This window comes from Saccostrea cucullata, unplaced genomic scaffold (genome assembly GCF_032062105.1).
Source record: "Saccostrea cucullata isolate Sc308-1 unplaced genomic scaffold, CSIRO_AGI_Scuc_v1 ctg196, whole genome shotgun sequence".
NCBI lineage: Eukaryota > Metazoa > Mollusca > Bivalvia > Ostreida > Ostreidae > Saccostrea > Saccostrea cuccullata.
The window spans coordinates 339080-353691 of NW_026933558.1; the positions used below are offsets into that span (position 1 = coordinate 339080).

Sequence of the window (14612 nt, forward strand, 5' to 3'; positions counted from 1 at the left end):
CAGTAATATATACTTTAGAACTGTACTACATCGTACAGGTTCGAAATATATGAAAAATGTTGATATTTGAAGTTTGAGATGTTTGATCTATGAAGTTTGAGATATTAATGATATATGATATACAAGATTTGATAAAATAAGTTGATATGCTTGATATTTGGAATTTGAGATATGACTTATTGATTGATTGAATGATTGATTGATTGATTGATTGATTGATTGATTGATTTGAACAGTTTGTATGTGTGCTGACCCTCCGCGGTTAACCCGGGACGGTTAGAAAAAAGAAACGCACATTGTTGATGTTTGAATTTGGTGGGTTCGCTCAATTGAAATGGCGTCCCACAATTTTGTATTGTGCCACGGCCAATGCTCGCCACAGTAAATAAATATAAATTCTATATTGAGTTTTGTATCATTTTTCTCTGTATAAATAATAGCATCTATTTGTGTATACAAAATAGATGCCTTTATTTTACGAGAAAAGTATATTTGAAGGGACCTATAAACTAGTTTAATAGGTCCCAAGTATTTGTTATTTGAACGTTGGCTTTTAAGGGTCGGGTTTGGTTGACACATCAAGTGTAGTATATAAAAGGTCGGGTTTGATCTTCACATTCCTTTCTCCTGAACCTTTCGAAGGTAAAGACGCATAACAATTGCTTGCAATAAAATACATGAAATTTTGTTTTGTAACTTTAAAAACCCGCCCTCCCACTACCTTATTTTTAGAATGTTCCATTTTCTCTAAGTAAAGAATGATATTCTGCTGCTTGGTTTTTTGCTTTATTTTGCAGTGAAACAGCTTTGATCTGCTTGCCGAGATGACCTTGTACCCATAGAAAAAATATCCTAGTGCTGTCTAAGGAGAAGTTAAAGTGAAGAATCTACCACATGATGCCCCACATCAAGTCCACTGTGAGCCTCAAGGATTGTGCTAAACATGCGCTAAAGTGTCTCTGTGCAATATCCGTACCGAATAGTGTTGCAAAATTGTGAAACTTTCTATCATTTATAAAATCAAATCGGTAGCATATAGCTGGTCATAGGATTGATATTTTAAACTAAAAGAAACCGTCGTGGCACTTTTTCAAGGAGAAGTCATTAGTGTGAAGCGTCTGCGCACACCAAGTCAACTGATAACTGAATGTTTGTGTGAAACTTGTAATAAACTGTCACCTTGTTGAAATGCTAATGCTAGTGTAAACTAAGCTAATAAGCTTACTCCTGGTGACAGTAATATATAATTTAGAACTGTACTACATCGTACAGGTTTGAAATATGAAAAATGTTGATATTTGAAGTTTGAGATGTTTGATCTATGAAGTTTGAGATATTAATGATATATGATATACAAGATTTGATAAAATAAGTTGATATGCTTGATATTTGGAATTTGAGATATGACTTATTGATTGATTGATTGATTGATTGATTGATTTGAACAGTTTGTATGTGTGCTGACCCTCCGCGGTTAACCCGGGACGGTTAGAAAAAAGAAACGCACATTGTTGATGTTTGAATTTGGTGGGTTCGCCCAATTGAAATGGCGTCCCACAATTTTGTATTGTGCCACGGCCAATGCTCGCCACAGTAAATAAATATAAATTCTATATTGAGTTTTGTATCATTTTTCTCTGTATAAATAAATCAATTTCAGTGGTGTTTATTTTAATTTTGAATATAATTTTCAATGAATTTTATGAACATGCAAACTTACCCCAAATAAAAATGTTAGAAGTCCTACGATATGAAAAGCTTCGTTCATTTTGAGATATAAATGTCGAATGTGAAGTGTGAGAGGGATCTATCGCCCATTACGTCGCTTCTGCGCAGCAGAGGGAATTGGAAAAGGCAAGTAAAGACAAGAATTTGAACTCATTGTGCTTATTCACTACAAACTTGGCATTGTTTATAATACAATCAATTTTTTTTTCAAATTTTATTCAAAGATAAAGCAGATGTTTTACTATATCTTAACACGACCTTATAAGTTATGTGATAATTTTTTTTACGTATTCTTTTATCCTTAAAGAGGTTTGATAGGACATTCCATCCAAAGAAAATAGACGGTTATACGAGGATGAAGTTTGAGAAAATGATATGATGTACAAATGTTAAAGGTGAAGATAATAAACGAATTGAAATCTTTGTAACATCAACTTATCGGCAAGTTTATAGCATACCTACTTTTTTTAAAAAAATGAACGTGTTCAGAACAAACTCTTGAGTAGCTTATAGGACAGTTCTTTTCGAAAAACAACTCACTGTCTACATATGAATTGTGAATATGATGCTTTGATATCCATGAACAAAATTAGAGAATTTTTTACATCCCTTTCATAACGCGTTTTAAGATTTTACCGTTTTATAACCAGTCTGCAATCTTTCTGCATTGCAAATTCCAAAAAACCGAGTAAAACTTGATATAAAGAATACATGCTTTTACTATGGAGAGATAGGTACCTCGGTATTTGTACAAGATCTCCGAGCACCTGATAAAGACGATTTATGATAAAGCTTTTATTCAGTTTCTTTGATGTTGTAGAACTATATATCACTCTGCATGTTTTCTGCTCTCCAGTTCCTTGGTTTAAATAAGCATTTAAAAAATGGACCAGTTTTCTTTACTGAAACATAACATCAGAAAGAACAAATAATGGTATCTCAGTAATCAATTTCATCTCTTACATTACGGTCAGGGGCATTTTATATTTTCATTTCTAAATTTTTTTTTCTCTCTGTGATATTTCTTTGAAAGTTAGCGGAGTTGATTTCTTGATAATTCTACCGGAATGTAAATTAAACTCGAAAAAATGTCAAACTTGAAGGCCAAGGTCAAAATTAATGGTAAAGGTTTATCATAAGTAATACACAAAGCCATGTGAAATATAAAATCACTAGTATCAACCATTTAAAAGTTATGATCAAGGTTAAAATTTTTAAAAAGTGGTCAAACTCCAAGGTCAAGGTTCGAAGGTCAAAATAGTATCTAACCGAAGGTCTTGTCACAACGAATAAGAAATGTGAGATATGAACTTCCAAAAGATATGACCAACGTTATTGGTCAAATTCTAAGGTCGATGTCAAAAATTAAAAAAATAATTCTGAAAAGTATCAAAGCCCTAGCAATAACTCTTTAAAAAACTACCGACAAGTTTGTTATTGTTTCTTTTAATTTTTATATCCCCGTAATCGAATAATCGGGGATATATAGTTTTGCCGTGTCCGTCCGTCTGTCTAGCTTTCTTTTCTATCCACAAAAACTCTGACCATGCCCATATCTTTTTAGTAGGTGGGGCTATGACTTTCATATTTCACATGTACATTTCTTGTGACAAGCCTTTCCTCTGGGTACCACCAAATATGACCTCTTGACCTTGGAATTTGACCCACTTTTGCAAAATACATTACCAAGCTTTATCCTAGGCCACAGGTTTTGAACAGTTAGTAGTATGGCTTTCATATTTAACAGGTTTGTTACTCTTGATAAGATTTTTTTTTAGGATACCAACAACTATGACCTTTTGTCCTTGAAGTTCGACTTGCTTTTGAAAAACGTTAACCTTGACCATAACTTTTGAACATTTGGTGCTAGGGCTTTTATATTCCCCTAGTTTATTTTTTATTTATAACAAGGTCTTCCCCTGAGTACCATTGGATTTAATCTTTGACCTTGAAGATTAACCAACTTAAAAAAAAACTTTAATCTTTGTGATAACTTTTAAAAAGGCTGGTACTTGGACTTTCATATTTCATAAATATAAATTCATTGACACAAATGTTTTGTTTAGATAACTTACAACATTTTTTATCCTTTGACCTTGACCTTTTAGTAAGACCCGCATTTGAGAAACTTCAACAGTCGCCAAAAGCTACCATACGGGGACATCAGTGTTTCACAAAGACTTCCTATTAATTCTTTTATTCAAAGTAGGTCCAACTCCATGGCACCCAAAGTAAAGTTTTGTCACGTGAAATAAATGTGAAAAATAAATTAAAATTCATAGCTGCACCAAATCAAAAGTTACGGGCAAGATTAGAGTATTTGCGGACAAATTAAAAGAGACAAACCGCTTCTCAAACGAGCGGACAGGGGAAACACTATATACCCACAAATCTTTGATTGTGTGTGCATAAAAAGAAACACTCCTCAATCTCTCAGAATTGAATGGCTGATGGAGACATTTCCAGAATTTATGTAAGTGATATTCTGCATTACATGTACTTATGAAAATCACATATTAAACCTAGATAGAGAGTAAGGTTATTGAAAAATAAAAACATTCAATTTCTACTACATTCATTAATTTAAGGTAGGTCCGTACTTTCAAAATTTTCTGTCAAACTATTTTTTTAATTTGAATACCTTAAATAAGTCATAATCTAACTAAAACGCCCATAAAAAAAAAACATATCTTTGCAGGTGAATTGTTATACAACATAACTCAGAGTATATACCTCTAAAACTTCAATGGCCAAAATTGATCAAAAAGAAGTGAAATCTCATATTTTATTTAGCTATGCACCAAATCACATAAAATTTATATTTAAACTTATGAAAATCAAAAATATTCATTTGCCAAGAGAACATTTGAAATCTTTTTTGGAAAACATTAACAAATTGATGTTGAATCTGTCCACGTCTTTCAGAAAAAAAATCTGAAAATTTCTTTATTTTTAATAATTTTCAAAATCGAAACTGTTTATGTGCCATTTTTTCTTTAAAACTATTAAGAATTATATCTAAGGTTAACAAAAAAGCATAGTTTATTACGTTCAACCAGATAAATTTAACAAAAACAGCCTTTTCAACACGTATACCCCCATATTTGGAATATCAATTTTTCAAACATTATTTGCAAAATTAAAAAAAACAAGTGGCCCCTGGGCCACAGCGCTCACCTGAGCACATCGGGCTTGAATTTACTCCCCCTTCCAGGCGTTCATCATTTGAACTAACTAGAATCTACACTACCTGAGGATGATTCCATATAAATGCCCCGGGTATCACTAATCATAGCTTTGAAGTACTTGAAAAGAAGATTTGAAAAGGTTTCCCTATATATCCCTATGTAAAACTTGGGTCGGCCATTTTGGCCCCACCCTATCCCCAGGACCGGGGGTCATGATTTGAAAAACTTGAATCTACAATACCTGAGGATGATTCCACATGAGTTTCATCTTTCCTGGCCCAGTGGTTCTGGAGAAGATGATTATTAAAGATTTTTCCTATATATTCCTATGTAAAACTTGGGTCGGCCATTTTGGCCCCATCCTTGCCCCGGGGGTCTTGATTTGAACAAACTTGAATCTATACTACCTAAGGATGATTCCACATGAGTTTCATCTTTCCTGGCCCAGCGGTTCTGGAGAAGATTTTTAAAGATTTTTCCTATATATTCCTATGTAAAACTTGGGTCGGCCATTTTGGCCCCATCCTTGCCCCAGGGGTCATGATTTGAACAAACTTCAATCTACACTACCTGAGGATGATTCCACATGAGTTTCATCTTTCCTGGCTCAGTGGTTCTGGAGAAGATGATTTTTAAAGATTTTTCCTATATATTCCTATGAAAAAATTGGGTCGGCCATTTTGGCCCCACCCTTGCCCCGGGGGTCATGATTTGAACAAACTTGAATCTACACTACCTGAGGATGCTTCCACATGAGTTTCATCTTTTCTGTCCTAGTGGTTCTTGAGAAGAAGATTTTTAAAGATTTTTCTTATATATTCCTATGTAAAACTGGGTCGGCCATTTTGGCCCCATCCTTGCCCCGGGGGTCATGATTTGAACAAACTTGAATCTACACTACCTGAGGATGATTCCACATGAGTTTCATCTTTCCTGGCCCAGTGGTTCTGGAGAAGAAGATTTTTAAAGATTTTTCCTATATATTCCTATGTAAAACTTGGGTCGGCCATTTTGGCCCCACCCTTGCCCTGGGGGTCATGATTTGAACAAACTTGAATCTACACTACCTGAGGATGATTCCACATGAATTTCATCTTTCCTGGCCCAGTGGTTCTGGAGAAGAAGATTTTTAAAGATTTTTCCTATATATTCCTATGTAAAACTTGGGTCGGCCATTTTGGCCCCACCCTTGCCCCGGGGGTCATGATTTGAACAAACTTGAATCTACACTACCTGAGGATGCTTCCACATGAGTTTCATCTTTCCTGGCCCAGCGGTTCTGGAGAAGAAGATTTTTTAAAAATGCCATAAATTATTAACAAATTCATGATTATCTCCCCTTGGAAAAGGGCGTGGCCCTTCATTTGAACAAACTTGAATCCCCTTTACCCAAGAATACTTTGTGCCAAGTTTGGTTGAAATTGGCCCAGTGGTTCTTGAGAAGAAGATGAAAATGTTAAAAGTTTACAACGACAACGACGACAACGACAACGACGACAACGACAGACGACGGACAAATTTTGATCAGAAAAGCTCACTTGAGCCTTCGGCTCAGGTGAGCTAAAAAGTAAAATTTAAAATAGATTATATAGGCTTTAAAACCAATAAAAATATGTCTCAAGTTAGTTTGTATAAAAATAAATAAAAAGCTTCAAGTCCATAAAGGCAATTAAGAATTTTGTGTCTGTGTATGTACTAAATGACATATAGTTCCTATGAACAGGGTGCAAAGTTTAAAAATGTCCCAGAGGCGTAGTCACAAACTTAAAAGTGGGGGGGCTCAACTCCAGAAATTCTTTGACAAGCAAAAAGAAAAAAAAAACAAACAAACTTAAAAGTGGGGGGGCTCAACTCCAGAAATTCTTTGACAAGCAAAAAAAAAAAAAAAAAAAAAAAAAGGGGGAAAGTTCCCCAAAAACGAAAATCCTATTTCGTGGGGGGGGGGGGGGGGGGGAGGCCAACTTTTTCAAAGGCAAGTTACTGTCAAATCCAATTATACAAGGGTCAAAAAAAGGGGGGGGGTAGAGGCCAACTTTTTCAAAGGCAAGTTACTGTCAAATCCAATTATACAAGGGTCAAAAAGTGGGGGGGGGATCCATTCAATGAATATTTCCTATAGTAAAGGTAATGTTGGGGAAAATAGCTGTGATTTTGTTCTTCTTTTAAAAAGTGGGGGGGGGGCACAGACATACTCTTGCCCCCCCCCAGATCTGAAAGTGGGGGGGGGGGGGGGGGGGGGGGGGGGGGGGGCCCCCGCCCCCCCCCCCCCCCCCCTGTGACTACGCCTATGTGTCCATAAATAACGATATTAAATGCTTTGTATGCTCAATGACATTATAATAAACAAATACACACTTGCTGTATTATTAAAACCACCCAAATAGATTTTGATAATAGATAAGCAATAATCAGAATTTTATATTGATATGTAAAATTAAAACCGGTTCTCTTGCAGTGAATCAATAATTTTATATTTACAGTATGTGCTTCCCCAACGTAGTCTCGTTCAACAGACGCTCGGCTGCTTTTGTAAAGACTTTAAGAGTCTGGTGGAACGAGACTAAAGTTCCAGTTGTAAGAAAACCAAACGAAAGCAAAACTAATTCAAAGTGGTAAATAAACTAATCGCTGTTGATATTTCACAGCATCAAATAATATATATAACAACATTCCTTACACAGACTATAGACATTGGTAAGTATTTTTGAAATTTAAGCACTATTATTAATATTGCATGCATATTGTTGGGAATGCCAGGGCATATGCCACTGGAAATCTATGAATTAAATCACGTTATTAAATTTTATTGTTAATCAACATTGAAATCTTTGTCAGAAATTATTATAATAATCATAAAATAACGTTTTTTAAGACAGTAACAGCTGAGTTCAGGTTTTTAAAAATAACAATAGAACTTTGGTTTTTACACTGGCAGACTTTTTAATGCCCCGTTCACATTTACCTATTTACACACTGTAAGCTAATTTTATTTACAAATGCATGTAAATTTTGCACCTGTGTGAACGTATTTTAGCGCATAAGAACGGGGGTTCACAAGTATTTTTATTCCTAGTTCAAAAGAAGCATTTTTGATAAGACTGTCTTGAGCCCCTTACGAAATACTAGTATTATGAAATTGTGTTAAGTTTTAACATCCTAAAATATAACTGGAGAGCAGTGACCTTGGGTCATATTCCAAGGTCAAGAGGTCATATTTGGTGGTACCCAGAGGAAAGGCTTGTCACAAGAAATGTACATGTGAAATATGAAAGTCATTGACCCACCCATAAAAAAGTTATAGGCAAAGGTAAAGTTTTTTGTGGACAAACAGACAGCTAGGCAGACGGACGGACGGAGCAAAAACTATATACCCCCGATTCTTCGATTACGGAGGCATAAAAAGTAAAAGAAACAAAAACAATCATCTTGTTTGTTATTGCTCCTGACCGTAATGTAAGAGGTGAAATTGATTACTGAGATACCATTATTTGTTCTTCCTGTGTTATGTTTCAGGTAAAGAAAACTGGTCCATGTGAAAATAATTTGTTTTGCACATTTCCGGTCAAGTTATAATTGAAAAAAAAAAGTTTTACCCCATTCCTTATATTTTAAGAGTAGGCATTTTTTAAGGGGATACCCTGTTTTTTTTTTCGATTTCAAAAGCATAAATGAAATAGAATAACTCAGTCATTCTACGATAAAGGGACCAATTTAGGGTATAAGACATGAATAAAATAATTGTGTCAAATAGCAAAATAAACATCATAATTTTCTAAAGGACATATCTATGGCAAGTTAAATTCACAAAATGAGCTAAACACGGTTTCACAGTCGATAAAATAGGTTTATAGGTTGTAAACTATAGCTTATGGACTGTAAACTATATTTTACATCTGTAAACTATAGTTAACGCTATAATCTATGTTCCAGAAACGTTAACTCTACTTTTAAAACACTGAAAACAATCATTTGTGATGGCAAAACATAGATTATCTGATAAATACAGTTTAACAATTTGTAAACTATGGTTTACAATTCTTAACTATAGTTAAAGATCTGATAATATCGTTTCATGATTTGTGAAACTATGATTAACAACTCTTAACTAGTTCACGATTGTAAATCATAGTTAGAGATGTGAATTGGAGGTTTTTAAATGTAAAACCGCTGTTTACGATATATTACTTACCTGCATCAACTTTTTTTTTTGCATTTTCCCTGGGCTGCCTACGATTTTGCCTGAACTTTTGAGACCACCCCTGTGGTATCATACACTATGTGTATACCCATAATGCGCTAGCACTTCCACTTCAGTTTTGTGAGGACCTAGAGAACTAGGACCCAAATAAATAACTTATAAGGGGTGGGTGATGCAGGTAAGTATAGATATATCGTAAACAGGGGTTTTACATTTAAAAACCTCCAGTTTACATCAATATCTATACTTACCTGCATCAACCTTTTGCAGAATTTGTAGCAGAAATAGGGCGGGACAATAATAAGTTAATTTAATAACTATAAAAATAGCTAGTGAAAATAAAGATTGCACTCACCATTACAGGTGTACTTTATTTCTATTCTTTTGCCTTTGCCCATCTAGATGTGTCAAGGACTGAAGACTTGGCAAACCGAGCTTCATCTTTAGGAACATCCCTCATGTAGAATGAAGTTGAAGTGGTTTCTGTTGCCCAATGAGCTCCATTGAAAAGGGCCCAAGAAGTTGCCAGTCGTCTTGTGTCATGTGCACGTATGCTACATAAAGGTTCACTATTGTCCTTGTGTTCATAAACAAATTTGACAAGAGATGCAATCCATCTTGATATGGAATTCTTCGAAGCTGGATTTTGTAGATCTGATTTGTAAGTTAAAAACAAACACTTTTCATTACCACGTGAAGACTTTGTTCTTTCCAGATATATTTTTAAAGCTCTGCATGGACACAAAAGCAAGTCTCGACTCTCTGTTGCAAAGGTGTTGAATTCTGGTATGAACATAGGTTTCCATGGCTTTCCCAATCTTTAAGTTTTGGCCAAAAACTGCATATTTGGTAAAAGTCGAATTCCGTTCCTCTCTAAACGCAAATGCGTCTCTCCCGTAGAAAGAGCATGAATTTCACTCACTCTAGAAGCTGTTGACAATGCTACTAGAAACACAGTTTTCCAAGTAAGAAACTTCATAACACATGAATTCATTGGTTCAAAAGGATAATCACACAATTTCCATAGAACTAATGGTAGATCCCAATTTGGAAGTAATGGTCGTACATTTGGTTCAGAGTTATAAATTCCTTTAATTGATTTCGATAAATCAGTATTGTTACTGACAGAACTGTTATTCCAACCTTTGTGAATAGATGCTATAGCCGATCTATAACCTGTAATAGTGTTTGGCTTACAACTGCGTTCTTCATGCAAGTAGATGAAAAAGTCGACCAAATCAGCTACAGAGGCCTCAAAAGGATCTTTCTGGTTTGAGGTGCACCATTCTCTGTAGATTCGTAGTCTAGCATCATACATTTTTTTCTTGTTGATTCTCTACGAGAGTTGGAGATGAAGGACTTAGCTTTTTCAGAAATTGATTCGCAAGACTTTGTCGTTTGAAATTTTCCAAACGGCCAAATGTAGACTTTCTGGACTTGGATGAATGAACTGTCCCCTCTTTTGTGTTAACAAGTTTGTTATTATTGGTAGTTCCCTTGGAAAGTCTATTAACAGATTGAGTAGGTCTTGAAATCACGGCTGTCTTGGTGAGAACGGAGCTATGAGCAGAAGCACACACGTTTCCTGTTCTACTTTTTTCAGCACTTTTGGAATTAGTATTGGTGGCGGGAATGCATATGCAAACATTCCTATCCAGTCTACAGCTAGAGAATCGCATCCCCATGCTAGAGGATCTGGGAAGGGAGAACAAAAAAACTGTTAGTTTCCGATTTTCCCTTGTCGCAAACAGATCTATGTTTGGAGTGGAGAAAATGTGAAAAATCTGCTGAACTACTCCCTGATTGAGACTCCATTCTGTCATTTTCGGAATTTGTCGTCCTCTGGACAACTGGTCTGCTATCACATTCCTTTTCCCGGGAATGTGGGCTGCACGAAGTTGTACACCCCAAAGACGACACCAATGCAGAAGCCTCCATGTCAACATGCACAGGGCTGGAGATTTTGTTCCTCCCTAGCGATTGATGTAGGACACTACTGTTGAGTTGTCTGTCCTCAATAGGATCTGTTTGTGTTTGACATTGTTTTTGAAGTGATGAAGGGCTTTTTCCCTTGCACTGAGTTCCAACAGATTTATGTGTGAAAGTTGTTCCTCCACTGACCATCTGCCGGACACATTGCGATCTTCTAGGTGGGCTCCCCATCCGTAAGATGAGGCATCTGTCCACAATGTTAGATCTGCTTTGAAACTCAGGATAGATGTCCCCGCAAGGGCGTTTTCTTGCTTTGTCCACCAAAGTAGATGTGGAATGAGGAATTCGCTGACCTGAATCATGTGTTCCAGGTTGTCCAAATGTGGATGCCACTGGGATAATAGGCAGAATTGAATTGGGCGCATTTGTAGTCTGGCAAAAGGTACCACAGGCTGCCATTAGCCCAAGGACTCTGAGAAAAGTATGTGCTGGGATAAAGGAAGCTGTAACCATGGTTGAAATTACTCCACAAAGACTGTGGAGACGGTCCAAAAACGTGGGTAAACCACACCACGTTGGAGGTGAAATAGAGCTCCCAGAAATAAATAATCTGTTGAGTTGGTTGTAGTATTGATTTCGATTTATTTATCACCAGACCTATATCCATCAGCAGCAACAGAGTTCTCTGTAGTTGGTGCATTAATGTCATTTGATCTGCATTTTTCAGCAGCCGATCGTCCAAGTACATGTAAATGAAAATCTGCTGACTTCTGAGATGCGCTCCTACAGCTGCCATTAGTTTTGTGAATACTCTTTGAGCTGTTGCAAGATCGATTGGCATTGATCTGAATTGATAATGGTTGTTGTCTATGCAAAATCTGAGGTATTTTTTGTCCTCTGGATAAATCGGAACATGTAGATATGCATCCTTTAGGTCTATTGATGCAACCCAATCTCCTACATTCAAAGCTTGTATGATTGACTTCAGAGATTCCATCTTGAAATGCTGATTGTGGAGAAAAACATTTAAGGGTTTCAAATTGAGAATTGGACGTTTTGGAACCACAAAAAAGGTGTGTAAAACCCGTGACCTTCCTGGGCCTTTGGAACAGTCTCTATGGTATGCTTTTCTAATGAACTTTCTACTTCTTCTAAAATAATTGTTTTTTAGCAACATTTTGTAAATTTGTGGTTCTTACTCCTGTCTTTGGAGGATGGTTTACGAAAACAAGCTTGAGTCGTTCCTTAACTATTTTTAAAACCCATTCGTCGGATGTAATTTTCGTCCACTCCCTGTGGTAAGAAAGGATCCGACAGCCTACTTTGGCTGATTTCTGCAACTCTAGGCGAGTCTTTAGTTGAACTTGTAAGCTTACTTCTGGGGACGAAACCCCAAACGATCTTGGACCGAGCTACGATTTTGGTTTTTGGAAGAAACCTGAGAATTCAACTTTCGCCCTCTTCCCAGGCCAGTCTTTGCATTTCTGTCAGTGGAAAACTTCCCCTTCTTTGCAACAGCTGGTTGCTGTTCTTTCTGCTCTGAAGTACCAGCTGACTCTTCTCTTTTCCTCTTTCTTGCAGAATTCGGGTTAGATCCATCTCTCTGCTTTGAATTTCTCAAGTGTTGTGTTTCTTTAGCATCCCGTAAACTTTCTGCACTTGAGTGAAGCATGTCAAAATATTTCCCACAAAAGAGTTTAGGATTCAGAGTAGACTGTACAAGGAGTTTATTTTCAGTTACCTTGTTTTTAAATGCGAGATCTTCGACGTGAATGGCTCTTCGTGCCGCAACTGCACCCACTAAGATACGTGAAGTAACATCAGCCATCGACTTGAAGGGCCTCTGTCTTGTCCTCATCAGATACTACATTATCCACATACGAGGTAATAAGAGAAGCATAAGTCAACTCTCTCAGAAGAAGATGTGACTCTTGATCTATCTTCCACAGCTCATTGTTACGTGAATGCAATGTTTGATTACGGAAACGGTAAGAATTTTTATTACCTTTCCTTGCGAAGCTACTGTCCTCAATGTTATCATCAAGTCGTGGCGTTGTGCAATATTTATCAAAATCTGCAGATGTTACTCTGTACTTCTCATCATCTGAAGCTTTATAAGTGCGTATTGTACCCTTACGCTGGAACTCCTCATCAACGTCCGTTAACGTGTTCAAGATGTAACCATCCAGAGGCAATGCTTGTTGTGGGGTACATGTTTTTGACCCTATCAAGCGTTCTGACATATACGACTTGAAATCTCGATCCTGATTTTCAGAAGTTTTCTCAGAATCTATTTTCAATTCAGAAGTAACCTTCTTAATAAAATTTTTCCAGTTAACTGTACATGAATCATTAAATTCTGTATGCACAGAACCTGCAACCGAGTTATCAAACTCAGACTGGTTGTCCTCATCATGGACTTGAACAATATCGTCAATTTGTGAATTGTTCACAACTGGGTCGTTGTCACCTCTGTGACTTATAAGATCCTCATCATCTGACTCTCTTGAGCGTTGATCATCTGAAGGTCGAAATCTATCAAATCTCGTAGACTTACTCTGTGAACGTGTAGCAGACGGTTTTTCAGTCTGTTTACTTGCGCCATGTACTAATTCTTGAACTCTGGCGTCTATCAAATTTCGCACGAAATTTTCTTGATACTACTGCCACTGAGTCTCAAAATTTCCCAGCTTTCATCAAAGGGGGTAAATTACTCATTTGTGATGGGAAAAACCCCTGTGGCAAATTGCCGCCATTTTGTCTCTCGTCCGAGAGAGGTAGCGATTCTGATACAACTACGTTTCCCACAGAGGAAGCTTGTGTTTCAGAACAAATATTATTCCCCACAGAAGGAATTTCTGTCGCTGGATTTGACACCGTGGCCGATTTCTTACCAGTTTCAGATTTCTTGCGTTCAATCATTTTATTCATTAACGCCCGTTTTTCCTCTGTCCAAGTAATGCAAACTTCACAGGGAAACGCTTCATTGCGATGTCGATAGCATTCTGCGTGATCGTCTAAAACTGTCATTTCTCTGTTACACTTTTTACATATTTTGTACGAATCAGACATCGTAAATCGCAGGCTTAGAAAAAAAATTAATCACAGAAGAAAACACGCGGTTTTCTTCCAAGATGTCCGAACAAAACTGAAACGGAAGTGCTAGCGTATTATGGGTATACACATAGTGTATGATACCACAGGGGTGGTCTCAAAAGTTCAGGCAAAATCGTAGGCAGCCCGGGGAAAATGCAAAAAAAAGTTGATGCAGGTAAGTATAGATATTGATGTAAACCTATGTTTATCAACAAAATCTATCGTTAACATTTTATTACAGACAGATAAACTTAGATAAGCATTCGTAAACTATAGTTAACAACCGTGAAATATAGTTTTACAGATGAAAACTATAGTTAACGAATTGTTAACTACAGTTTGCGGTTTGTAAACTATAGTTTACAGTACATGTATAGTTTACAGTTGATAAACCTATTCTATCAAATGTGAAACTATGTTAAGCTTATTTTTGTGAATTTGGCGTGCCATTAACTTTTTACAACAATTTC

The 14612-nt window shown here is 36.5% G+C and overlaps 1 protein-coding gene and 2 long non-coding RNA genes across 4 annotated transcripts in view; 2 read left to right on the forward strand and 1 right to left on the reverse strand.

Annotated features, from left to right (window-relative positions):
* Positions 1-1812, reverse strand: part of LOC134238644 (uncharacterized) — an 84803-nt gene extending 82991 nt beyond the window's left edge. Inside the window, exon 1 of the mRNA XM_062720766.1 lies at positions 1721-1812. Within this exon, the coding sequence (XP_062576750.1) occupies positions 1721-1768 (48 nt within the window). The 5' untranslated portion in view covers positions 1769-1812. The remainder of the gene's footprint in view (positions 1-1720) is intronic.
* The window catches only part of LOC134238638 (uncharacterized), a 182945-nt gene that overhangs the window by 150205 nt on the left and 18128 nt on the right, over positions 1-14612 (forward strand). The gene's annotated exons all lie outside the window — the stretch shown is intronic.
* On the forward strand, positions 4939-6484 carry LOC134238656 (uncharacterized). The gene is made up of 2 exons (XR_009986063.1): positions 4939-5197; positions 5859-6484. It is a non-coding gene; the product is annotated as an uncharacterized LOC134238656 (long non-coding RNA).